At 40.1% G+C, this 26,886-nt stretch overlaps 1 protein-coding gene, 1 non-coding gene and 2 pseudogenes across 2 annotated transcripts in view; 3 read left to right on the top strand and 1 right to left on the bottom strand.

Annotated features, from left to right (window-relative positions):
* USP50 (ubiquitin specific peptidase 50) overlaps positions 1-26,886 on the bottom strand; it is a 40,375-nt gene that overhangs the window by 7,960 nt on the left and 5,529 nt on the right. The window contains exons 5-6 of the mRNA XM_046008617.1: positions 25,723-25,865; positions 19,400-19,532 (exon numbers count right to left, since the gene is read on the bottom strand). Of these exons, the coding sequence (XP_045864573.1) occupies positions 19,400-19,532; positions 25,723-25,865 (276 nt within the window). The remainder of the gene's footprint in view (positions 1-19,399; positions 19,533-25,722; positions 25,866-26,886) is intronic.
* On the top strand, positions 2,937-3,038 carry LOC123945380. The gene has a single exon (XR_006819209.1). It is a non-coding gene; the product is annotated as a U6 spliceosomal RNA (small nuclear RNA).
* On the top strand, positions 9,444-10,516 carry LOC123943996 (annotated as a pseudogene).
* LOC123943995 lies at positions 20,427-21,445 on the top strand (annotated as a pseudogene).

A 26,886-nucleotide genomic window follows, 5' to 3' on the forward strand; every position in this document is an offset into this window, starting at 1 on the left:
AACTATCGTGAAGACAAGGTAATGGAAAGCACCCAAGCTAAACGGCAGAAAGACAAAAGAATCTTTAAAATGAGGATAGGTTAAGGTATCTCTTGGAAAATATCGAGTGAATTTTTGCATTATAGGGATCCCAGAAGAAGAGAAAGGGGCAGAAAATCTATTGGTGGAGGGGCACCTGGCTGGCTCAGTCAGTAGAACATGCAACATTGATCTCAGGGGTGTGGGTTCAAACCCCATGTTGGACATAGAGATTTCTTTTTTCTTAAAGATTTTATTTTTAGGAAAAGAGAGCTTTTTGAAGAAATAAAGCTGAAAATTTCCCTAACCTAAGGAAGGAAACAGACATCCTGCTTTAAGAACACAAAATTTGAAGAGTAAAAAAGCCAAACATAACACACACCAAAATCAATCACAATAAAGGACTAGAACAAAACTACAAAAACAACCAGAAAACATACGCATACCTATCAATAATTAAATGTAAATGGCCTAAATGCTCCAATCAAAATACATAGGGTGGTAGAATTGCTTAAAAACAGCAACAACACAAACCATCTACATGCTGCCTATAAGAGACCCCTCACACTTCAGTACACCTATAGACTGAAAGTGAAGAGATGCAAAAACACTTACCAAGCAAATGGAAGTGCCAAGACAAAAAGCAAAGTAGCAATATTTATCACAGATAAAACAGACTTTACAACAAAGACTCAGAAGAGACAAGGGCATTACATAACTGGGAAGGGATCAATTCAACAAGAGAACATAACAATTTAAATATCTATGCACCTAACATTGGAGTACCTAAATATATAAAGTAAATATTAACTGACATAAAGAGATAACTTAGTTTAATAATAGTAGGGAAACTTAAAACCCTACTTACCTCAATGGATAGATCATCCAGGAAGAAAAATCAATATGGAAACCATGTCTTTGAATGAAACATTATACCAGCAGACATAACAGATATAAACAAATATTCCATACAAAACAACAGGATACACATTCGAATTCATACAGAATATTCTCTGAAACAGATGATAGGCCACAAAAAAGTGGCAGTAAATTTAAGAAGACTGAAACCATACCATTCATCTTTTCAGACCACAACAGTATGAAAACAGAAATTAATCATAAGGAAAAACCTGGAGGAAAAAAAACACAAAAAACAGGGAGGCTAATAAACATGATACTAAACAACAAATAGGTCAATGAAGCAATCAAAGAAGTTATTAAAAAAAAAAATACATGAAGACACAAATGGTCCAAAATCTTTGGGATTCAGCAAAAGCAGCTCTAAGAGGGAAGTTTATAGTAATACAGGCCTGACTCAAAGACAAAAATCTCAAGTAAACAATCTAATCTCACACCAATGAAACTAGAAAAATAACAAATAAAGCCCAAGTTTAGTAGAAGGAAAAATGTAATAAAGATCAGAGCAGAAACAGGTATAGAGTTTTTTTTTTTTAAGATTTTATTTATTTATTTGACAGACAGAGATCACAAGTAGGCAGAGAGGCAGGCAGAGAGGGGGAAATAGGCTCCCCGCTGAGCAGAGAGCCTGATGGTGGGCTCGATCCCAGGACCCTGGGATCATGACCTGAGCCAAAGGCAGAGGCTTTAACCCACTGAGCCACCCAGGCGCCCTGAGATTTTTTTTAAAAAAAATAGGAAAGGGACGGGGCGCCTGGGTGGCTCAGTGGGTTAAAGCCTCTACTTTCAGCTCAGGTCATGATCCCAGGTTCCTGGGATCGAGCCCCCCATCGGGCTGCTCAGCAGGGAGCCTGTTTCCCTTCCTCTCTCTCTGCCTGCCTCTCTGCCTACTTGTGATCTCTGTCAAATAAATAAAAATCTTAAAAAAATATATTATGAAAAATTATACACAAAAAATTAGATAAACCTAGAAAAAATGGGTAAAATTCCTAGAAACATAATCTTCCAAAATTCAATCGGGGGAAATAGAAAACCTGAAGAGACCAATCACTACTAACAAAAGTGAATTGGTTTTTTTTTTTTTTTAAGATTTTATTTATTTATTTGACAGATAGAGATCTCAAGTAGGGAGAGAGGCAGGCAGAGAGAGAGAGAGGAGGAAGCAGGCTCCCTGCCAAGCAGAGAGCCCGATGCGGGGCTCGATCCCAGAATCCTGGCATCATGACCTGAGCGAAAGGCAGAGGCTTTAACCCACTGAGCCACCCAGGCGCCCCACAAAAGTGAATTGGATTTAAAAAAACTACTAAAGGGGCACCTGGGTGGCTCAGTCAGTTGAGCATCTGCCTTCGCTCAGGCCATGATCTCCAGGTCTTGGGATCAAGCCTGCTTCTCCCTCTGCCTTTCCCCACAGCTGGTGCTGTGCACTCTCTCTCTCAAATGAATAAATAAAATCTTTAAAAAAAAAAAAAAAAGAAAGAAAAGAAAAGAAAAAGAACAGAACTACCAAAAAATTAAAATTCCAGACCAGATGGCTTCAGAGGGGAATTCTGCCCAACATTTAAAGAAAAATTAATACCCATTCTTCTCAAACTATTCCAAAAAAATAGAAGACAAGGGAAAGCTTCCAAATTTATTCTGTGAAGCCAGGATCGTCCTGATACCAAAACCAAGACACCACAAAAATGCCACAGGCCAATATCCCTGATGAACATAGATGCAAAAATCCCCCCAATAAGAGCACCTGGGTGGATCAGTCCTTAAGCGGCTGTCTTTGGCTCAGGTCATGATCCCAGGGACCTAAGATCAAGCACCCCATCAGGCTCTTTGCTCACTGGGGAGTCTGCTTCTCCCTCTCCCTCTGCCCTTCCTCCAAACCCCACCCCTAATGCTTGTGCTTACTTGCTCTCTCTCATGCTCTCTCAAATAGATAAAAAAAAATTTTTAAACTCCCCCCACAAAATATTAAACTGCATCAACTACACGTTAAAGGCTTATTCACTATTCTCACTTCAACAGCACATATGCTAAAATTGGAAGAATAGGGATTAGCATGACCCCTGCATCAGAATGACATTCAAATTTGTGACATTTGTAAAAAAAAAAAAAAAAAAAAAGAAAGAAAGAAAAAAATCATTCACCACAATCAAGTAGAATTTATCCTGGAGATGCAAGGATGGTTTAATATTCACAAATCAATAAAGCATAAAAATCATATGATCACCTCCATAGATGCAGAAAAAGCATTTGACAAAGTACAACATCCATTCATTTTTTAAAGTCTCAATAAAATGGGTTTAGAAGGAACATACCTCAACATAACAAAGGCCATTTATGACAGGTCCATAGCTAACATCATATTCAATGATGAAAAACAGAACTTTTCCTCTAAAATCAGGAAAGACAAGGATGCCCACTGTCACTTTTATTCGACATAATACTGGAAGTCCTAGCTATAGCAAGCAGACAACAAAAAGAAAAAAGGGGCATCTGTATTGGTAAAGAAGTTACACTGTCATTATTCGCAGATGACATGAAGCTATACATAGACAACCTAACGACTCTACCGAAAAGTGACCGGAATAAATGAATTCAGTAAAGTTGCAGGATACAAAACTAATTTCCAGAGGGCCGGGAAGGTGGTGGAGTAGAAGGACCCAAAATTGAGCTCATCTCACAGATAACACCCATATCAGCATGAATCACCCAAAAGACAACCCAAAGTCTGCCAACACAAACTCCACAACTAAAGACAGGAAAGAGGCCACATGGATGTCAGAGCACGGCACCAATGCTCCTGGCATGCTTGCATCAAGCCTCAACCCCTCATGCTTGGGCAGATCTACCTTTCCCAGGCCCACTCACGTCGGTCAGGCCCCGCAAAAGACCATCGCAAACCTGTTACCCCACATCTCCCGAACTGCGTGTTTCATGGGACATCACTTCCAGCAGCGGTGGGGGGAGGTCTCCTTTTGCAAGCAGACACACCTCAGGGCCCACGCATAACAGGCAAAGACAGCCTCTGCTGACAACTGGACTAAAGAATAAAGGGGTCATGATTCAACAGCAAAGCACACACAACATACAGAGGAGACACTCCCTGATGCAGCAGGTCCTGGGAGACAGGGGACCCTGTGCTGCAGGACCTCTTCTTCATAGAACTCTTACCACTAAGAGGAAGAGATGTAGCGGACTTTCTGAACACACAGAAACAGACACAGAGAGTTAGACAAAATGAAGGGACAGAGAAGTATCTCCCAAATGAAAGATCAGGACCAAACCCCAGAAAGAGACCAAAGTGAAATGGATACAAGTGATATGCCTGATAGAGAATTTAAAGTAATGATCACAAAGATATCCACGAGTGGAGGGCATCCGTGAGACCCTTAACACAGAGATAAAAAACAAAGAAGGATATCGGCTAGTCCTTTGTTTTTACTCAAAAAGCATATCCCTTTTATAGTTTGTGCCTTTTGTGAGCAAAACTTTTTAGTATGTGTGTATATCCCTTTAATAATTGCAACAGGTAAGGATTAGGAATTCCCTATTTCTCATTTTCTTATAGGTTTTGAATTTCCAACCTGTTAAGTGAATTTGTAGACCAAATTTCAAAGGAAACTTTTGTGTAGTTGGTTCTTGCAAAACGTGTTTAGTAAACTCATAAAGTGAATTCCTAGAGTGTTTCGGTATTTATCAAAAAAATGGCCATTTCCTTTATGAAGGTAAGAAAGCTTGGGCTTTGTTTTATTACAGCTTATACAGAGTTGAGGGACAGGGATCACTGGGGATTCAGAGCCTGGCAAAACTGTCAGCTTTATTCTGACATGATTCTGAGGGGAAGGGGCATGTGTTCCTGTGCTTTATTATATACTGTTATTAATAAGTAAACTGATATTATGTGGTATATGTACACAATGGAATACTATGCAGCCATCAAAAGAAATGAAATCTTGCCATTTGCAACGACATGGACAGAACTAGAAGGTATTACACTGAGTGAAATAAGTCAGTCAGAGAAAGACAATTATCATATGATCTCCCTGATATAAGGAATTTGAGAGGAAGAATGTGGGGTTTGTGGAGTAGGGAAGGAAGAAATGAAAGAAGATGGAATCAGGAGGGAGACAAATCATAAGAGATTCTTAATCTTACAAAACAGTGAGGGTTGCTGGTGGTGGGGTGGTTGGAGAAGGTGGTTGGGTTTCAGACATTGGGGAGGGTATGTGCTATGGTAAGTGCTGTGAAGTGTATAAGCCTGACAATTCACAGACCTGTACCCCTGGGGCAAATAATACATTATATGTTAATAAAAATTATTAATAATTTAAAAATTTTTAAAAAGAAAAACAAAAATCAAAAGGATAAATAAATTACAAAAAAAAATTTTTTTTTAAACCTGATCTTAAAATTCCTAGCAGTCGAACCTTGAAGTGCATGTATTAGGTTGATGATAAAATGATTTTGTTAGCATTTTAGTAACACTTCATTCAACATGTTTTTGTTTATTTTCTAGACTAAATGTTAGGTTGGTATGAAGTAAAAACATCTAATGGTTAATTTCCTATTTGTGTTTTACATTCTTGAATACATTTTTGGTTATTTAAGGAGATTAATAAAATAATCATAAAATAAAAAATCATTGTACTTTGGTCAGAAAAATAATAAATACATCTTATATTTTTTAAAAGAACCAATCAGAAATGAAGAATGCAAAAAATGAAATTAAAAATACACTTGATGGCATAAATAGCAGGCTAGATGAAACAAAGGAACAAATTAATGATCTGGAAGGCAGAATAATGGAAAGTAACCAAGCTGAGTAAAGGAGAATAAAGAAAATTATTTAAATTGGGAGTAATCCTAGGGAAATCAGTGACTCCCATCAAATATAATAACATCCACATTATAGGGATCTCAGAAGAAACAGAGATAAGGGGGCATAAAAATTATTTGACAAATAGCTAAAAACTTCCTTAATCTGGGGAATGACCCAAATATCCAGATCTAGGGAGGACAGGGATTTCCCACCAAAATTCAATGCAAGGAAGTCCACATCAAGACAAAAGGTAATTAAAATGGGAAAAAATAGTGATAAAAAGGTTTTTTAAAGAAGCAAGAAAAAGGGGTGCATGGGTGGCTCAGTGGGTTAAAGCCTCTGCCGTCGGCTCAGGTCATGATCCCAGGGTCCTGGGATCCAGCCCTGCATCTTCCCCTTCTCTCTCTGCCTGCTTCTCTGCCTACTTGTGATCTCTATCTGTCAAATAAATAAATAAAATCTTAAAAGAAAAAAAAAAGGAAGCAAGAAAAAGAAGACAGTTACATACAAGTGAAACCTCATAAGGCTGTAAGAGTTTGTTTAAGAGTTTAAGATTTTATTTATTTATTTGACACAGAGAGAGAGAGATCAAAGTAGGCAGAGAGTCAGGCAGTAGGTTGGGGAGGAGGCTCCCTGCTGTGCAGGGAGCCCTACACGGGGCTCGATCCCAAGACCCTGAGATCTTGACCCAAGCCAAAGGCAGAGGCTTAACCCACTGAACCACCCAGGAACCCCTGTAAGAGTTTTTCAGCAGGAACTTTGAATATGTCATGCCACTCCCTTCTGGCCTGCTAAGTGCTAAAAAAAGGAAAATCTACAGCCCACAACACTCTATCCAGCAAGGCTATCATTCAAAACAGGAGAAATAAATAGTTTCACAGACAAAAACTGAAGGACTTCAGACCACTAAACCAGCCTTACAAGAAATATTAAAGGGGACACTTTGAGTGGAAAGAAGGACCATCAGCAAGAATACGAAAAGTAAGAAACACAAAAGCAGTAAAAATAAGTATTTCTGTAAATCAGTCAAGGGACTCAAAATGATGCAAAATATGACATCATATACCTAACATGTGGGGGCAGAGAAGAAAAGAATGGGATTAAACTTAAGTAACCATCAACTTTTTATAGACTGTTATTAGCAGAAGATGTTATATGCAAACCTAATGGTAACCATAAATTAAACAATGCTGTATATGCAAAGATTAAAGAGAAAGAAATCCAAGTATGTCTAAGAAAGACAAAACATTAAAGAGTCAAGAAAGGATCAGAGAATATCTATACTAACAACCACAAACCAAGTAACAAAATAGCAATGAAAGCATATCTATCACTAATTATTTTGAATGTAAAAGGACTGAATGCTCTAGCCAAAAGACACACGATGACAGCGTGGATAAAAAACAAAACAAAACAAAATATACAAAAACTAGACCCATCTATATGCTGCTTACAAGAGACTCATTTCAGACGAAGAGAGATCTGCTGATTGAAAGTGAGGGAATGCGGAAACATTTATCATGCCAATGGATGCCAAAAGAAATCTGGGGTAACAGCACTTACGTCAGACAAAATAGACTTTAAAGCAAAGACTAACAGGGACAAAAAAGAGCACTATATAATAATAAAGGGGATGATCCAACAAGAGGCTGTAACAATTGTACATATTTATGCACCCAACATAGAATCACCTAAACATAAAATTGTTAATAACACACTAGAGGAACTAATTGATAATAATATAATAGTATATTATTATACACCCCTCTTACATCAATGGACAAATTATCTAAACAGAAAATCAACAAGAAAACAATGGCTTTGAGTGATGACACAATGGACCAGATGGATTCACCATATATATTCAAACATTCCATCCTAAAATGTCAGATTACACATTCTTTTCAAATGGAGAAGGAACATTCTCCAGAATAGATCACATGTTAGGTCACAAAACAAGTCTTGACAAATTCAGGAAGATCAAAGCTTACCATGCATCTTTTCTGACCACATCGCTGTGAAACTAGAAATCAACAAGAAAGAATCTGGAAAGACCACAAAAATACAAATAACATGCTACTAAACAATGAGTGGGTCAACCAAAAAATCAAAGAAGAAATAAAACGTTACATGGAGGGACGCCTGGGTGGCTCAGTCGTTAAGTGTCTGCCTTCGGATCAGGTCCTGATCCCAGGTCCTGGGATCGAGTACCACATCCGGCTTCCTGCTCAGCGGGAAGCCTGCTTCTCCCTCTCCTACTGTCCCGGTTTGTATTCCCTCTCTTGCTGTGTCTATCTCTTTCAAATAAATAAATAAAATCTTTTTAAAAAATTACATGGAATTAAATGAAAATGAAAACAATGGTCCAAAATCTTTGAGATGCAGCAAAAGCGGTTCTAAGAGGGAAGTTTATAGCAATACAGGCCTACCTCAAGAAGCAAGAAAAAGCTCAAAACCTAACCTTATACCTAAAGGAGCTAGAAAAAAGAAGGGCAAACACAACCCCCAAACAGCAGACTGAAAGAAATAAAGATTAGAGCAAAAATAAATGATAAACTAAAAAAACAGTAAGACAGGTCAATAAAACCAGGAGCTGATTCTTTGAAAAGAAAATATATTTGATAAATCTCTAGCAAGACTCATTTAAAAAAAAAATAGAACCCAAATAAAGAAAATTACTAACAAAAAGGAGGAACAACACTACAGAAACAGGAACAATTTTAAGAGAATATTATGAAAAGCTGTATGCCAACAAATTGGACAGCATAGAAGAAATTTTTTTTAAGATTTTTATTTATTTATTTGACAGAGAGAGAGATCACAAGTAGGCAGAGAGGCAGGCAGAGAGAGAGAGAGGAGGAAGCAGGCTCCCTGCCGAGCAGAGAGCCCGATGCGGGGCTCGATCCCAGGACCCTGAGATCATGACCTGAGCCGAAGGCAGAGGCTTAACCCACTGAGCCACCCAGGCGCCCAGAAATTCATAAATATCTAGAAACATAAAACCTACCAAAACTAAAGCAAGAAGAAATGGAAAATTTGAACAGATCCACCACCAGCAATGAAACTGTAGCAGTAACCAAAAAACTGCCCAAAAAACAAAAGTCCAGGACCAGATGGCTTCAGAGGTGAATTCTACCAAGCATGTAAAGAAGAGCTAATGCCGGGGCGCCTGGGTGGCTCAGTGGGTTAAGCCGCTGCCTTCGGCTCAGGTCATGATCTCAGGGTCTGGGATCGAGTCCCGCATAGGGCTCTCTGCTCAGCAGGGAGCCTGCTTCCCTCTCTCTCTCTGCCTCTCCATCTACTTGTGATCTCTCTCTGTCAAATAAATAAATAAAAATCTTTAAAAAAAAAAAAAAAAAGAAGAAGAGCTAATGCCATTCTTTTCAAAAAATTCAAGAGGAAAGAAAATTTCAAAATTCATTCTATGAGGCCAGTATCGCCCTGATACTAAAATCAGTTTAAAAAAAAAAAAAACTCAATAGAAGAAAACTATAAGCCAATATCTCTCAGGACTATAAATCCAAAAATCCTCAACAAAATATTAGCAAACCAAATCAAACAGCATATTTCAAAAATCATACCACAAACAAGTGGATTCAATACTAGGATTAAAGGTCATTCATAATTTGCAAAACAATCAATGTGATTCATTTCATCAATAAGAGAAATGATAAAAACTATATGACCGTCCTTTCTGCCCGCGGACGCCGCCGAGTAAGCATCGTTGAAGTCTCCCCTCCCACCGCCGTCATGTCTAAGTCAGAGTCTCCCAAAGAGCCTGAACAGCTGCGGAAGCTCTTCATCGGAGGTCTGAGCTTTGAAACAACCGATGAGAGTCTGAGGAGCCATTTTGAGCAATGGGGAACACTTACGGACCGTGTGGTCATGAGAGATCCAAACACCAAGCGCTCCAGAGGCTTTGGGTTTGTCCCATATGCCACTGTGGAGGAGGTGGATGCAGCCATGAATGCAAGGCCACACAAGGTGGATGGAAGAGTTGTGGCACCAAAGAGGGCTGTCTCAAGAGAAGATTCTCAAAGACCTGGTGCCCACTTAACTGTGAAAAAGATTTTTGTTGGTGGCATTAAAGAAGACACTGAAGAACATCATCTAAGAGATTATTTTGAACAGTATGGGAAGATCGAAGTGATTGAGATCATGACTGACCGAGGCAGTGGCAAAAAGAGGGGTTTTGCTTTTGTAACATTTGATGACCATGATTCTGTAGACAAGATTGTCATTCAAAAATACCATACTGTAAATGGCCACAACTGTGAAGTAAGGAAAGCGCTCTCTAAGCAAGAGATGGCTAGTGCTTCATCCAGCCAAAGAGGTCGAAGTGGTTCTGGAAACTTTGGTGGTGGTCGTGGAGGTGGTTTTGGTGGGAATGACAACTTTGGTCGCGGAGGAAACTTCAGTGGTCGAGGTGGCTTTGGTGGCAGTGGGGATGGCTAGAACGGATTTGGTAATGATGGAAGCAACTTTGCAGGTGGCGGAAGCTATAATGATTTTGGCAATTACAACAATCAGTCCTCAAATTTTGGACCCATGAAAGGAGGCAATTTTGGAGGCAGAAGCTCTGGCCCTTATGGTGGTGGAGGCCATTACTTCGCCAAACCACGAAACCAAGGTGGCTATGGTGGTTCCAGCAGCAGCAGTAGCTACGGCAGTGGCAGAAGGTTTTAATTACTGCCAGGAAACAAAGCTTAGCAGGAGAGGAGAGCCAGAGAAGTGACAGGGAAGCTACAGGTTACAACAGATTTGTGAACTCAGCCAAGCACAGTGGTGGCAGGGCCTAGCTGCTACAAAGAAGACATGTTTTAGACAATACTCATGTGTATGGGCAAAAAAAACTCGAGGACTGTATTTGTGACTAATTGTATAACAGGTTATTTTAGTTTCTGTTCTGTGGAAAGTGTAAAGCATTCCAACAAAGGGTTTTAATGTAGATTTTTTTTTTTGCACCCATGCTGTTGATTGCTAAATGTAATAGTCTGATCATGACGCTGAATAAATGTGTCTTTTTTTAAAAAAAAAAAAAAAAAAAAACTATATGACCACTCCAATAGATACAGAAAAAGCATTTGACCAAGTACCTTAATCACTCATGATAAAAACACTCTGCAAAGTAGGCTTAGCGGGAACAATAATCTCAACATAATAAAGTCCATAAATGAAAATCCAGAGACAACATATTTTTTCAATATATAAAGCACTTAATATTTGCCATATAGTAAATGTTGTATAATTGGTTGCTAACAATCGTTATCCTTTTTTTTTTTTAAGATTTTATTTATTCATTAGAGAGAGAGAGAGCACAGAAACAGGGGGAGAGGCAGAGGGAAAGGGAAAGGCAGACTCCCTGCTGAGGTGGAGCTCAACATGGGGCTTGATCCCAGGACCGAGAGATCATGACCTGAGCCAAAGGCAAAGGCTTAACCATCTGAGCCACCCAGTGGGGACAATGTGAGAGCTTCCTCCTAAGGTCAGGAACAAAACAAGAATGTCTGTTCTCACCAGTTTTATTCAACATAGTACAGGAAAGTCCTAGCCACAAAAATTAGACAATATAAGGAAATAAAAGTCATCCAATTTGTAAGGAAGAAGTAAAACTATTTGCAGATGACATGTAGAAAACCCTAAAGACTCCACTCAAAAAACTACTAGAATTGGTAAATGATTTCAGTAAAGTTGCAAGATATAAACATCAATGTACAGAAATTTGCTGCATTCTTATACACTAATAACAAGGCAGAATAAAGTGAAATTAAGAAAACAATTCCGGGGTGCCTGGGTGGCTCAGTGGGTTAAAGCCTCCGCCTTTGGCTCAGGTCATGATCCCAGGGTCCTGGAATCAAGCCCCACATCAGGCTCTCTGCTTGGCAGGGAGCCTGCTTCCCCACCCCCAGCCTGCCTGCCTACTTGTGATCTCTGTCTGTCAAATAAATAAATAAAATCTTTAAAAAAAAAAGAAAGAAAGAAAGAAAACAATTCCATCTACAACTGCACCAGAACTATAAAATACCTAGGAATAAACTTAACCAAAGTGGTGAAAGACCAGTACTCTGAAAACTATAAAACACTGATGAAAGATGGATTGGAAAAACAAATATTGTTAGAATGCCTATGCTACCTAGAACAATCTATACATTCAATACAATCCCTATCAAAATACCAAGTTTCAGGGCACCTGGGTGGCTCAGTGGGTTAAAGCCTCTGCTTTCGGTTCAGGTCATGATCCCAGGGTCCTGGGATCAAGCCCCGCATCAGGCTCTCTGCTCAGCAGGGAGCCTGCTTCCTCCTCTCTCTCTGCCTGCCTCTCCGTCTACTTGTGAGCTCTCTCTGTCAAATAAATAAATAAAATCTTTAAAAAAAAATACCAAGTTTCTTTCACAGAACTAGAAGAAATAATCCTAAAATTTGTGTGGAACTAGAAAAGAACATGAATAGCCAAAGGAACGTTGAATAAGAAAACCAAAGTTGGTGGCCTCACAATTCCAGATTTTGAGCTCCATTACAAAGCTGTGATCATCAAGACAGTATGATACTGGCACAAAAACAGACAATAGAACAGAATAGAGAACCCAGAAATGGATTCTCAACTCTACAGTCAACTAATCTTTGACAAAGCAGGAAAGAATATCTAATGGAAAAAGACAGTCTCTTCAACAGTGTTGGGAAAATTAGACAGCCACATGCAGAAGAATGAAACTGGACCATTTCCTAACACCATACACAAAAATGGATTCAAAATGGATGAAAGACGTAAATGTGAGACAGGAATCCACCAAAATCCTGGAGGAGAACACAGGCAGCAAGCTCTGTGACTTGGGCCACAATGGCTTTTTGCTGGACACGTCTCCAAAGGTAAGTATACAAAGGTTTAAAATGAACCACTAGGGGGGCACCTGGGTGGCTCAGTGGGTTAAAGCCTCTGCCTTTGTCTCAGGTCGTGATCCCAGAGTCCTGGGATCAAGCCCCACATGGGGCTCTCTGCTCAGCAAGGAGCCTGCTTCCTCCTCCTCCTCCTCTCTCTCTGCCTGCCTCTCTGCCTACTTGTGATCTCTCTGTCAAATAAATAAATAAATAAAATCTTAAAAAAAAAGTTCATTTAAAATGAACTACTAGGACTTCATCAAGATAAAAAGCTTTTGCATAGTGAAGGCAATAGTCAAAACCAAAAGACGACCAACATAATGGGAAAAGATACTTGCAAATGACATTTCAGATGAAGGGCTAGTATCCAAAATCTATGACGAACTTATCAAACTCAACACCTGAAGAATAACCCAATCAATAATTGGGCAGAAGGGGCACCTGGGTGGCTCAGTGGGTTAAGCCGCTGCCTTGGGCTCAGGTCATGATCTCGGGGTCCTGGGATCGAGACCCACATCAGGCTCTCTGCTCAGGGAGCCTGCTTCCCCCTCTCTCCCTGCCTGCCTCTCAGCCTACTTGTGATCTCTGTCTCTCTGTCAAATAAATAAATAAAATCTTAAAAAAAAATTGGGCAGAAGACATGAACAGACATTTCTGCAAGGAAGACATCCAGATGGCCAACAGACACATGAAAAAATGCTCAACATCACTCGGCATCATGGAAATACAAATCAAAAGCACAATGAGATACCACCTCACACCAGTCAGAATGACTAAAATTAACAAGTCAGGAAACGACGGATGTTGGCCAGGATGCGGAGAAAGGGAACCCTCCTACATTGTTGGTGGGAATGCAAGCTGGTGCAGCCACTCTGGAAAACAGTATGGAGGTTCCTCAAAAAGTTGAAAACAGAGCTACCCTACAACCCAGCAATTGTACTATCAGGGATTTACCCCAAAGATACCAATGTAGTTAAATGAAAGAGGACCTGCACCTCAATGTTTATAGCAGTAATGTCCACAACAGCTAACTGTGGGAAGAGCCCAGATGTCCACTGATAGATGAATGGATAAAGAAGATGTGGTATATATATACAATGGAATACTACTCAGGCATCAAAAAAAATCTTGCCATTTGCAATGACATGGATGGAACTAGAAGGTATTAGGCTAAGCAAAATGAGTCAATTAGAGAAAGACAGTTATCACATGATCTCACTCTATGGGGAGTTTAAGAAACAAAACAGAGGAACATAGGAGAAGAGAAAAAGAAACAAAACAAGATGAAACCAGAAAGGGAGACAAACTGTGAAAAACTCTTAATCATAGGAAACAAAATGAAGGTTGCTGGAGGGCTGAGAGTCCAGGGGTTGGAGTAACTGGATGACGGACATTAAGGTGGCTTGTGATGTAAAGAGTATAGGTATTATATAAGACTGATGGGGGCGCCTGGATGGCTCAGTGGATTAAGCCGCTGCCTTCAGCTCAGGTCATGATCTCAGCGTCCTGGGATCGAGCCCCGCATCGGGCTCTCTGCTCAGCAGGGAGCCTGCTTCCTCCTCTCTCTCTGCCTGCCTCTCTGCCTACTTGTGATCTCTCTCTCTGTCAAATAAATAAATAAAATCTTAAAAGACTGATGAATCACTGATCTCTACCTCTGAACGTAATAATACATTATATGTTAATTGAGTTTAAATAAAAAATATTAAAATGACCAAATAGTATTTATGCCAGCAATGCAAATATAGTAAAATTAGAAAATCTGTGAACGTAATTGACCATATTAACAGATTATAAAGATTTCAGGAAAACCAAAGCATCTCAATTGTTGTGGAAAAAAGTTTAATAAAATTCAATGCCTTTACAAACATGCACAAAACTATTAGCAATACCAGAGCAAAAGGAAAAATCCATACCCTGATAAAGTGTAGCTACTAAAAACTACAGCATCATTCCTGATTTTTCGCTATAAAATGAACAAATAAAGATTTCAACACATCTCTTTCAACCACCAATTAGTCAAACAAAAAAAAACGGTTGAGATAGCTTTGAATAACACAAGTTTAACTTCCAGGATATTAGGAAGCTGGCTTCTAATAAACAGACAAACACAAGCCTCAACACATGTGAAAGAATTGGTTTCATACAGATCATAATCTTTTAACACCAAAAAACTAATGCATAAGAGATACGTAATACAAAAATAATATGGTTCAGGGAGCAGAGCAGGCCAGGCATTACAGGTGAGTTGATAGCTCACCTATAATGCTGGTAATGGATGCATTATTATCCTATTTTGTATTCAAGGGTTCTATAATTTAAAATGTGGTAGGCAGTGAAAGTATTATCCAGAGAAACTTCTGAGTTTTAAGGCTTATATATGAAAGAAGAGAGTGAATGTTAATGAACTAAGTTCCCAATTAAAAACAGTAAGAAAGAGAATGAATCTAAGTGGAAATAGATAATAAAATTAGATTAATGAACCAGAAAACAAAGATATAATAAGGAGGATCAAAAATCAAAAGTTGGTCCTTTGAAAAGGCTTCAACAATATAGATATAAGATTAATCAAGAAAGAATACAAAATATTAAGTACATAAAATTAGAAATGAAAAAAGTACAGATATCTACAGATGCAGCAGAAATTTAAAATTTTTTTAATACCCACAAAAAGTTGTGCCAGAAAACTGAACACTCGGATGAAATGGACAAACACACAGGAAATTATAACTTACCAAACTGATGGAAGAAGAAAATACAAAGCCTGTATAGACCTACAAGCATTAAAGGAGCGATACCAGGAGTTAACAATCACCCCTCAAAGAGGAATGCATGCCCAGGTGCGTTTACAGGTGAGTTCTATCAATTCGTAAAGAAACTTATCATAGCCTTATACACAAACTTCTATAGGAGAGGAAGAAAAGCTCCTCTAACTCAGGATGTCAGTTTAACTTTGATACTAATACTAATAGACAAAGGGTATAAGGAAGAAAAGCAGAGATAAGGCTCATTCGAGAGATTATTGCAAAAATCTTAAAGTGTGGTAAACCAAATCAAGCAAAATACATCTCAGATAATAATGACCAAATAGTATTTATCCCAGCAGCACAAGGGTAGCAAAAGTAAAGGGTAGATAAGTTACAACATCTATAAATATAATTCAACATATTAACAGAATTAAAAAAGGTTTCAGGAGGGCCATTTCTCAATTGTTGTAGAGACACAGATTTAATAAAATCACCACCTTTACAAACACGCACAAAAAGTGTTAGCAAAACCAAACTAGAAGGAAGTATCAATTACCTGACAAAGTACAGCTACTAAAACACAGCAAGCATTACTCTTGATGATTCCCTTTAAAAAATCAAGAAAAAAGGGATACTCACCCAAGACAGTGACGTAGAACACTGAGCTCACCTCCTCCCAGGAACACACCAAAACCCAGCTTGCATCCATGAGACCCACAAAGGCTATAGCGAGCTAAAGCAGGTCTTAAAGGGTACAAACTCGCTTGTCCCAGGGTGCAACACAGAGGCAGCCAATAGCTGCTTTCGGTGAAGGCAGTTCATTTGCTAATTTTGAGGCCCTCGCCTGAAAGGCAGGCATCTAATGCAGCACGCATGGAGAGTCCTGCTGGCCCGCGGGAGCCATCTTCAAGACGCCCCTGCCATGCTCCAGAGTGCTAATATTTCCCAGAGTGGAGCGTTAACCTGTGTCTGGTGCCCTGCTTTTTGTGAATGCCAACCAAGGGATTCTCTATAACTGCCTGGCTCTGATGGCCACAGCAGTTTGTGTTCCTGGGTCCTACAGGATTGTAACCATCAGAGACAGTTCCTAGGCGGCTATCGCCCCCAGGGCACTGGTCAGACAGAAGGTGGAATGAGACACCCTCCCAGTCTTTCTGTGAAAGAGGCCTATTTGCTTGTCCTGGGGCTTCATGAAGCCTGAGGAGAAGGCTTTAGGTTTGGCGCACAACTAGAACCCAGCAGAGGGGCCCTCCAGGCTCTGGGCTGGTAGATGCCATCTTTGTGATCTCCCTCTGCCTTGCTACAACTTACTGCTGTCTCCCAGAAGGGAGCTTCTACATTCATCTGGGGCCCTGATTTCCCCAACTGTTGCCCAAGGACACCTCCAGATTGTCCGGGCTTTGGTGACCAGCAAACCTTTATGCATGTGGTCCCACGGAACTGTAGGTATGTAGTGTCATACTTTAAAAAACTGCTGCCCGAGGGTCTGGCTTCCAGTATGCCTAAATCTAGCTGCTGACCAAGATCCTCCACTTTGGGACATTTAACGTTGTCAACTACTGGGAACCATCAAAAATCAAATAGGCTGCTTGGACAATCACAAAGAGTTGAAAGACAAAAGCTAGGGCACGGTCGAACAGTAAGGTTCCTGCGCTGTACACAGCCATTCCTTCAAGTCTACAGGAGGTGGCCATTGCTTCTATTGTACAGAAATCAACACAGTAAGTTAAGCAAAATAAGAGAGAAATGTGTCTTAAAAGAACAAGATAACCCCAGAAAAGACCTTAATGAAACAGAGGTAAGTAATTTACCTTATCAAGAGTTTAAAGTATTGGTCATAAAAATGCTCACCAAACTCAGGAACTGAATGAATGAACACAGTGAGAACTTCAACAAACAGAAAATAGAAGAAAGTAGCAAACAGAAGTCATAGAGGAAAGAACACCGTAACTGAACTGGAAAATACAGGAGAGGTTCAACAGCGACTAGCTGTGGCAGAAAAAAGGATCAGTTAACTTAAAGACAGGGTAGTGGAATTCACCCAGTCAGAGCAACAACAACAAAAATAAATAAAATTTTTAAAATGAAGAGAGCTAAGGGACTTACGGAATAACACCGAACAGACTAACATTTGCATGATAGGGGTCCCAGAAGGAAGAGGGAGATAAAGGGGGAGAAAACTTATTTGAAGAAATAATGACTGAAAAAATGTCTAACTTGGGGAAAGAAACAGACAATCCAGGTCCAGAGATTTCCAAAGAGACCCATACCAACACACACTATAATTAAAATGTCAAAAGTGGGGACACCTGGATGGCTCAGTTGGTCAAAAGTCCAACTCTTGATTTCAGCTCAGGTTATGATCTCAGTGTCCTGAGACAGAGCCCCACGCTGGGTCTGTACCGTATTAGTGCTGGACATTAAGCCTGCTTAAGATTCTCTTACTCCTGGGCACCTGGATGGCTCAGTGGGTTAAGCCTCTGCCTTCAGCTCCGGTCATGATCTCAGGGTCCTGGGGGTTCAAGCCCCACATCGGGCTCTCTGCTCAGCTGGGAGCCTGCTTCCCCCTCTCTCTGCCTGCCTCTCAGTCTACTTGTGATCTCTCTCTCTGTCAAATAAATAAATAAGTAAATTTTAAAAAAATTCTCTTACTCCCTCTCCCTCTGTTCCTCCCCACCTCAAAAAAAATTAAATTATTAAATTAAATTAAAGGTCAAAAGTGAAAGATAAGGAGAGAATCTTAAAAACAGCATGAGAAAACAGCTTGTTGTGTACAAGGGACCCCAATAAGATTATCAGCTGATTTTCCATCATCATCTGGGCAGTTGATTCAAAATTCTAAATCTATTTCTCTTTTGAAACCAATTTTTGGCCCCTCAGTTAATCATAATTTAAACACTAAAAAGATCACAAATTTATAGGAGGCTTGGGGTGACTCTTTTTACAAATGTCTATCTTCTCATAACGTAGATAATTACATACTTTTTTTTTTTAAACAAATTCAGCTTTCTGTCTCTTGGGTTTTCTTAAAGAAGAAACACGTAATGAGAAATGTGAACAGTGAAATACAAGGGAGGCGGCTCCTGTGTCATTTTGGAATCCACAGTAGAGTCTATTTGAAATGACAGAGAAGAGGACATCACTTGAGATCTCCAGGAGGGAAGTGAGAGAAGGAAAAGCTCCTATGAGGTCAGGATAAATGAGAAAGGGGGAATTGTCAAGGCTTGAAGTAAAAAGAAAAAAAAAAGGATTATTTTTTAAAGGTTGAAGTTATGGTTCTGAGATGTGAAAGAGGTTAAAGAGTGGGACTAACATTTTATAATATGTTAATTCAACAAGCTGAATAGGCAAATGAGACTTGGGTGCATCAGAGGACCCTGGGGAAGCATACTGGGTTCTGGTGGGATCCCTCCCATCTGCTGTGCACCCCACGGGACCCCCAGGTTCTAGAGACTGTTAACCCCGTGGTCCCAAACAGAAACCCAGAGAATGGCTTGGTGCTTGCAGCCGTTTGACGCTGTGGGAAATTCTTGGTGATTTGGTCTGAATTATACTCCATGCTTTCTCTCCTTCAGGGAATCCTCAATAGTGATGGTTGACTTAGAGCCAAAGGGGAGCCCCCCCACCCACCCACCCAGCCAGAGTTTCCTTAGGACTGGACGCACACAGGCAGTGACTCTGGGACTATTCTGTGTGGAGTGTCAGGGGACTTTGGCCATAGAATGGCTCACGAATATTCAACATAAAGCTATCCGTACTAACTTCTGCTGCCCCCACAGCCCAACTTGCAAATGCCCCAGATCTGACATAGCCAGTGAGTGGAGGGAAAGTGACAAAGCTGTGGACAGAACATTTTATTCTTTCGTTATTCTACTGTTTGAAGTCAACACAGAAAGTTCCAGGCTATATATTTTGCTTTAAAAAAGAGAATATAGTAGAAGCGAGGGAAAGGTGAGAGTAGGCGTTCAAGCAGATAATGCTTCAGTTTTCTTTAAATTTATGCTGTTTTAAATAGTATTTTACTCACCACCACTGCACAGAGGTTGTATTTAGGGTGTTTCCGAAAAACTGGACAAATGTAAGGGGTAAGGTCCAGGTTAGTGAGTGGGTAATGAATATCTGTTCTCAGTTTCCTTTTCATTGTACCCAGAATGTCAAATCTGGAGAGAGAATAAATGTGCAAAATATAAAGTAAGTTTGTAACCATTCATGAATGAAGTCTACATACCTTGGTAAATTCCAACTACAGTTAGAAGTAATTTCCTGGAAAGCTAATTTGGCACAGACCTGTACATACATTTCTTTATTATCTATGTGTATTTATAATGTGCAACTCCACAGTGTCACCTGAAATGAAACTGTTTGTGCCAGGGCTGTGAGTCCAGGGGTGAGACGGTGCAGAGTCCAGCACGAAAGAAGACAGGGACAAAGCCAGGCTTAGCATCAGGGAGTAGGAATCACATTGACTGACGCAGTTTTTAACATGTTGTCATCTCAGCAGTGTCCTGTTTCCCAGCTCTGAGGTTTCAATATATCTTTAATAAGATAAAATTTTCTGAAAATCTTGTCACATTCTCTATTTGCTATATAGATTAACAGCTCCCAAATAGGAACTCATAGCAGACTCCCTGGAGCTTTTTAAAAAATAAATTTCGGTGGCACCTGGGTTGCTCATTCAGCTAAGCATCCAACTCTGGGTTGGCACAGCTCATGATCTGAGCTGGGCATGGAACCTGCCTAACTAAGATGCTTGCTCGCTCTCTCTCTCTCTCGCTCCTTTTCCCTCTGCCCTTCCCCCCTCTAAATAAGTAAATAAGTAGGGAAGTAAGTAAATAAGTAAATGAATAAAGTTTCTTTTGGAAAAATGACTGAATGGCTGATTTAGGTCTAGTGCAGGGAAATTAGTGTGTGAACCTGAGACAATCTCATGCCAGAAAGCAAGAAAACTTATTTGAAAAACTAAGGGATAACGTCTGACCCAGCAATCCCATGCCTATGCATCACAGCAAAAGAAATGAAGACTTATACCCACATAAAAACCTGTATGCTGCTTTCTGCCCGCGGACGCCGCCGAGTAAGCATCGTTGAAGTCTCCCCTCCCACCGCCGTCATGTCTAAGTCAGAGTCTCCCAAAGAGCCTGAACAGCTGCGGAAGCTCTTCATCGGAGGTCTGAGCTTTGAAACAACCGATGAGAGTCTGAGGAGCCATTTTGAGCAATGGGGAACACTTACGGACCGTGTGGTAATGAGAGATCCAAACACCAAGCGCTCCAGAGGCTTTGGGTTTGTCCCATATGCCACTGTGGAGGAGGTGGATGCAGCCATGAACGCAAGACCACACAAGGTGGATGGAAGAGTTGTGGCACCAAAGAGGGCTGTCTCAAGAGAAGATTCTCAAAGACCTGGTGCCCACTTAACTGTGAAAAAGATTTTTGTTGGTGGCATTAAAGAAGACACTGAAGAACATCATCTAAGAGATTATTTCAAACAGTATGGGAAAATCGAAGTGATTGAGATCATGACTGACTGAGGCAGTGGCAAAAAGAGGGGTTTTGCTTTTGTAACATTTGATGACCATGATTCTGTAGACAAGATTGTCATTCAAAAATCCCATACTGTGAATGGCCACAACTGTGAAGTAAGGAAAGCGCTCTCTAAGCAAGAGATGGCTAGTGCTTCATCCAGCCAAAGAGGTCGAAGTGGTTCTGGAAACTTTGGTGGTGGTCGTGGAGGTGGTTTTGGTGGGAATGACAACTTTGGTCGCGGAGGAAACTTCAGTGGTCGAGGTGGCTTTGGTGGCAGTCGAGGTGGTGGTGGATATGGTGGCAGTGGGGATGGCTAGAACGGATTTGGTAATGATGGAAGCAACTTTGCAGGTGGCAGAAGCTATAATGATTTTGGCAATTACAACAATCAGTCCTCAAATTTTGGACCCATGAAAGGAGGCAATTTTGGAGGCAGAAGCTCTGGCCCTTATGGTGGTGGAGGCCAATACTTCGCCAAACCACGAAACCAAGGTGGCTATGGTGGTTCCAGCAGCAGCAGTAGCTACGGCAGTGGCAGAAGGTTTTAATTCCTGCCAGGAAACAAAGCTTAGCAGGAGAGGAGAGCCAGAGAAGTGACGGGGAAGCTACAGGTTACAACAGATTTGTGAACTCAGCCAAGCACAGTGGTGGCAGGGCCTAGCTGCCACAAAGAAGACATGTTTTAGACAATACTCATGTGTATGGGCAAAAAAAACTCGAGGACTGTATTTGTGACTAATTGTATAACAGGTTATTTTAGTTTCTGTTCTGTGGAAAGTGTAAAACATTCCAACAAAGAGTTTTAATGTAGATTTTTTTTTTTGCACCCATGCTGTTGATTGCTAAATGTAATAGTCTGATCATGACGCTGAATAAATGTGTCTTTAGAAAAAATAAAAAATAAAAAACCTGTATGCTAATGTTTACAGCAGCTGTATTCATACCTGCCACAAATTGGAATCAACTCAAATGCTCATCAACTGATGAATGGATAAACAATTATGATATAGGGGGTGGCTGGCTGGCTCAGTTGATACAGCACGCGACTCCTGATGTCAGGGTCACAAGTTCAAGCCCCACACTGAGCATGAAGCCTACTGAATTAAAAAACGAACAAACAAACAAACAAAAAACAAGTGTGGTACATTCACAAAAGGAAATTCTACACAGCAATAAAAAGGAAAGAACCACTAACTTATGCCACTAACTAATGAATTAATCTCAGAAACACTATGGTAAGTGAAAGAAGTTTAAGTCAAAAAAAAAGAGAGAGAAGTAAACCACACAAACATATGGTATAACATAGGGTATTCTGGAAAAGGCAAAATTATAGAGATGGAAATCAGATCAGACTTTTCCAGGGGCTGAGGGTGGGAGAAGGGGTGGATTATGAAAAAACATGAGAAACTTTTTGGGGTGATGGACATAGTCTGTATGTTGGCTGTGATGGTTACGGGACTGCATGAATTTGTTACAGTTCACAGAACTGTATGCCTAAGAAGAATACATTTTCTACTTGCAATGATACTTTAATAAACATATACTAACTGATGGGCTCAGAGGACCAGACTTGAAGGAGTTCCCACAGGCCAGTTTTGAACAATTTAAACATTAAGAATGATGATAGTAATGGATATTAGGCACATTAAGTTTAAAAAATATCCGAGAGTCCAGAGTCACACTGATTATGGAGGGGAAACTATACCTCTTTGAATGGTGGGGTCTTAGGGTCACTACCTTAACTCAGGGTCAAACTTAACATCACCAATAGTGAGACAAACTTTTACGATGTGCCTCCTGATATAATGTGGTGACAAATACAGAACATCTCCTCAGATGGATTCTTGCTACAAAAAAAGTTTAGCCTGAATCTCACCATGGGGAAACAGATAAATCCAGAATGGGGGACGTAATATAAACAATGTACTCTCCAAGGGTTAATATGAGAAGAAAATGTTTAAATATATAAAAATGGGGAAGGATTGTTCTAGATTAAGAGAACAAAGAGACAGCCAAATGACCCTTGACTGGATACTGGATTAGAAGTTATGAAAGGATTTTTTGGGGTGAGGGAATTTAGATATGGACAGATCGTAGGTAATGGGAAATTGTTTAATTTCTTGAGCATGATAATGGTTGTGATTATGTAGAAGAATGTCCTTGTATTCAGGTGATACATGCTGAAGTATTTAAGCACTAAGTGCCATGGTGTTTGCTTCTTACTTCAGCTAATAAAATGGAGGGGATGAAGGAAAGGAGGGAGGGAGGTGGAGAGAGAGACAGAAAGATAGAAAGAGAGAAAGGAAATGTGGCCAAGTGTTGCCAATACTAATGAAGATTCTATGTTATATGGATATTCATTATATATTCTTTCAATTTTTCTGTATATTTGAAGCTTTTTAAAACAAAAATGGGGGGATTAAAAAATTAAAATCATGATGCTTAGAATCCACTTCAAGGTGAACTTGGGGGCCTCAATGGGTTAAGTTTCTGCCTTTGGCTCAGGTCATGCTCTTAGGGTCCTGGGATCAAGTCCCGCATCGGGCTCTCTGCTCAACAGGGAGCCTGCTTCCCTCTCTCTCTCTCTGCCTGCCTCTCTGCCTACTTGTGATCTCTGTCTGTCAAATAAATAAAAAAAATCTTTAAAAAGAAGAAAAAAAGAATCCACCTCAAACCTGTGGCAACAGAATTCCCAAGGGTGGAGAGAGATTTATTTTTTAGAAAACCCTCAGAGGGAGGGCCAAATGTGTATCAACAGACCAACAAACAAACAAACAAAAAACCAAGCCATATATGACATAGATACAAAGGAGTATTATTCAGCCGTAAGAATAAATGAACTTCAGTACACATCACAACATGAATGAAACTTGAATACATATTCTGAGTGAAACAGGCCAGCAAAAAGGATGAACAGTGTATGATTCCATGTACATGAAACACATAGACTAGGCAAGTTTATAGACACAGAAAGTAGATTAGAGGTTATCAGGGGATGCGGGGGAGGAGAATATGGGGAGTTATGGCTTAATGGTTGCAGACTTTTTCTTTGGGGCAATGAAAAATTTTGGAAGTAGGGGTAATTTTTGCACAACATCATGAATGTAATGAATGCCAATGAATTATACACTTAAAATGGCTGAGGGTTTGAAAATGGTAGGAAGGGGTCACAACACAAAGAACTTGGGCAGCCTCTGGCTGGAAAGGGAAGGCATCAGATTCTTCTCTAGAACCTCTAGAAAGGAATGCAGCCCTATAGACACTTTGAGTTTAGCCTTGTGAGACCCACGTTAGACTTCTCTAACTACCAAAAAAGAACTTACACAACTCATCCAAAAAACAAATAATCCCAGGGCCCTGCGTGGCTCAGTCAGTAGAGTGTGGGACTCTTGGTCTCAGGGTACAGTTTACTTAAAAAGAAACAAAACAAAACAAAACCCAATTAGAAAAGGGCAGAGGACCTGAATAAACATTTCTCCAAAGAAGATATCCAGATGGCCAACAGACACATGAAAAGATGCTCCACATCACTCATCAAGGAAATGCAAATCAAAACCACAGTAAGATATCACCTCACACCTGTCAGAATGGTTAAAATTTAAAAAGATAAGAAATAACAAGTGTTGGTGAAGATGTGGAGAAAAAGAAATCCTTGTGCACTGTTGGTGGGAATGCAAACTAGAGCAGTTACTGGGAAAACTGTATGGAATTTCCTCAAAAAATTAAAAAATAGAATTACCATATGAACCAGTAATTCCACTACTGGGTATTGACTCAAAGAAAACAAAAACACTAATTTGAAAAGATATATGTACCCTACATTTATTGCAGCATTATTTACAGTAGCCAAGATATGTAAGCAACATAAGTGTCCATAAATAGATGAACGGCTAAAGACAATGTGGTGTATATATACAGTGGAGTATTATCCAACCATAAAAAAGAATGAACTTTTGTCATTTGCAACAACAGGATGGATCTAAAGGGTGTAAATCTAAGTGAAATCAGAGAAAGACAAATACCATATAATTTCCACCCTATATGGAATTTAAGATACAAAACAAATGAACAAAGGATGAACACATACGCACACAAAAACAGATTCAAATACAAAACTAATGGTTACCAGAGGAGGGGAGGGGAGGGGGATGGGTGAAACAGGTGAGGGGGATTAAGAGCACACTTATCGTGATGGGCATTGAGTAATGTACAGAATTGCTGAATCACTGTATTGTACACCTGAAACTAATACTATTCGAGTTCAATAAAAAAAGTTAAATGGGGGCTCCTGGGTGGCTCAGTGGGTTAAGCCTCTGCCTTCGGCTCAGGTCATGATCTCAGGGTCCTGGGATCAAGCCCCGCATCAGGCTCTCTGCTCAGTGGGGAACCTGCTTCCTCCTTTCTCTCTGCCTGCCTCTCTGCCTACTTGTGATCTCTGTCTGTCAAATAAATAAATAAAATCTTTAAAAAAAAAAGTTAAAATGGCAGATTTTATGTTACATATATTTTATTACAGATTTTAAAAAATTAATGTAATAAATTGAATGCCACCGAATTATACACTTTATTTTTATTTATTTGAGAGAGAGAGCATGAACAAGCTGTAGGGGCAGAGGGAGAGAGCATCTCAAGCACTCAGAGCCTAACACAGGGCTCCATCTCATGAGCCCGAGATCACAGCCTTAGCCGAAACCAACAGTCGGGCACTTAACTGACTGAGCCACCCAGGCACCCCTGAATTATACACTTAAATGGGTGAACTGCATGATATGTGATATTTTGATAAACGCTTTAAAAAAATCTCACAAAACACCAAAATTCATACCTTTTTAAGTGGAAGATAATTATTTTGGGTGCTTTGGAGATACTGGCTCTTACAGCTGTTTCTTGCTTGGTTTCACAGAAGGAACAGTGAATTTGGTTATTCCAGGCCAGTGTGTCTTGCTGAAAAAAACTCTGGAGACAGTCCTGTGGAGGAAAAACGCATTTGGTAACTACATTGGATCAAGAGCAGCCTGAGCTCTCTGTTTATGACTTTGCAACAGCTGTGGAAAAGTGACCCTCAACACTTTGCTCAAAGTCAACATACCCAGGAGGTCCCCGCGTCACAAGCGGCAGCCTGCACAGCTGTAAAGTCTACCTGACGAAGGAGAGGCTTCTTTCTTCCTCAGTTTCTGAAATGGATCCAAGTGCCTATCTCACTTCCAATCTCTGGGTCAGCATTTTAATCTTTTTAGTTTCAGAATAATATCGACGGTGCACTTTCCACTAAGCAAGTCAGGCAGCTGTTTTATGTTATGCATCTCATCACAGAAGGGATCCAGAGACTAAAAAATGACCATATGCAGTGTTTTGAGGGTGACCCGTAATAAAGAGAGCGGAACGGACAAAATTTGATCCCATGCGCACAGGAGCCACCCTGAGTGTAGCCAGACCCTCAGCTCTGCCAGCCACGAACCTAACAAGGACGATGAGCAGAGATCATGTGCTCAGTACACATGTTAGTCTCTTGGGAATTTGTTTCCAGTCATCTTTAACAATTTATTCTGAGAACAAAGCCCACTTCTAAGTAAGTAGGAGGATTCTGTTCTCCAATTCTGGTATGGGAAAACGTTTCGCAGTAGATGTGCTTCCATAACTTAGGTAGAAAAATCAAATGGGTATTATTCTGCAAGGAAACTTACTGCTCTCTGCCTTCTACCACCACCCCGATTTACAGATTAATCTTAGGTATGACGGTGAGTAAATTTAAGAGGTAAATTCCCTATGTGCACCAAGCCATCTCAATAGACTCAATAAAGGCCACCTGTCATTTCACTTTTACTGTGAGGCTGTTTTAATGAGTACATTTAGAAATACCACCGAATTCTAGGAATGCAAGCTGGTGCAGCCACTCTGGAAAATAGCATGGAGGTTCCTCAAAAAGTTGAAAATAGAGCTACCCTATGACCCAGCAATCGCACTACTGGGTATTTACCCCGAAGATACA

This window comes from Meles meles, chromosome 6 (assembly GCF_922984935.1).
Source record: "Meles meles chromosome 6, mMelMel3.1 paternal haplotype, whole genome shotgun sequence".
In the NCBI taxonomy this organism is placed as follows: Eukaryota; Metazoa; Chordata; class Mammalia; order Carnivora; family Mustelidae; genus Meles; species Meles meles.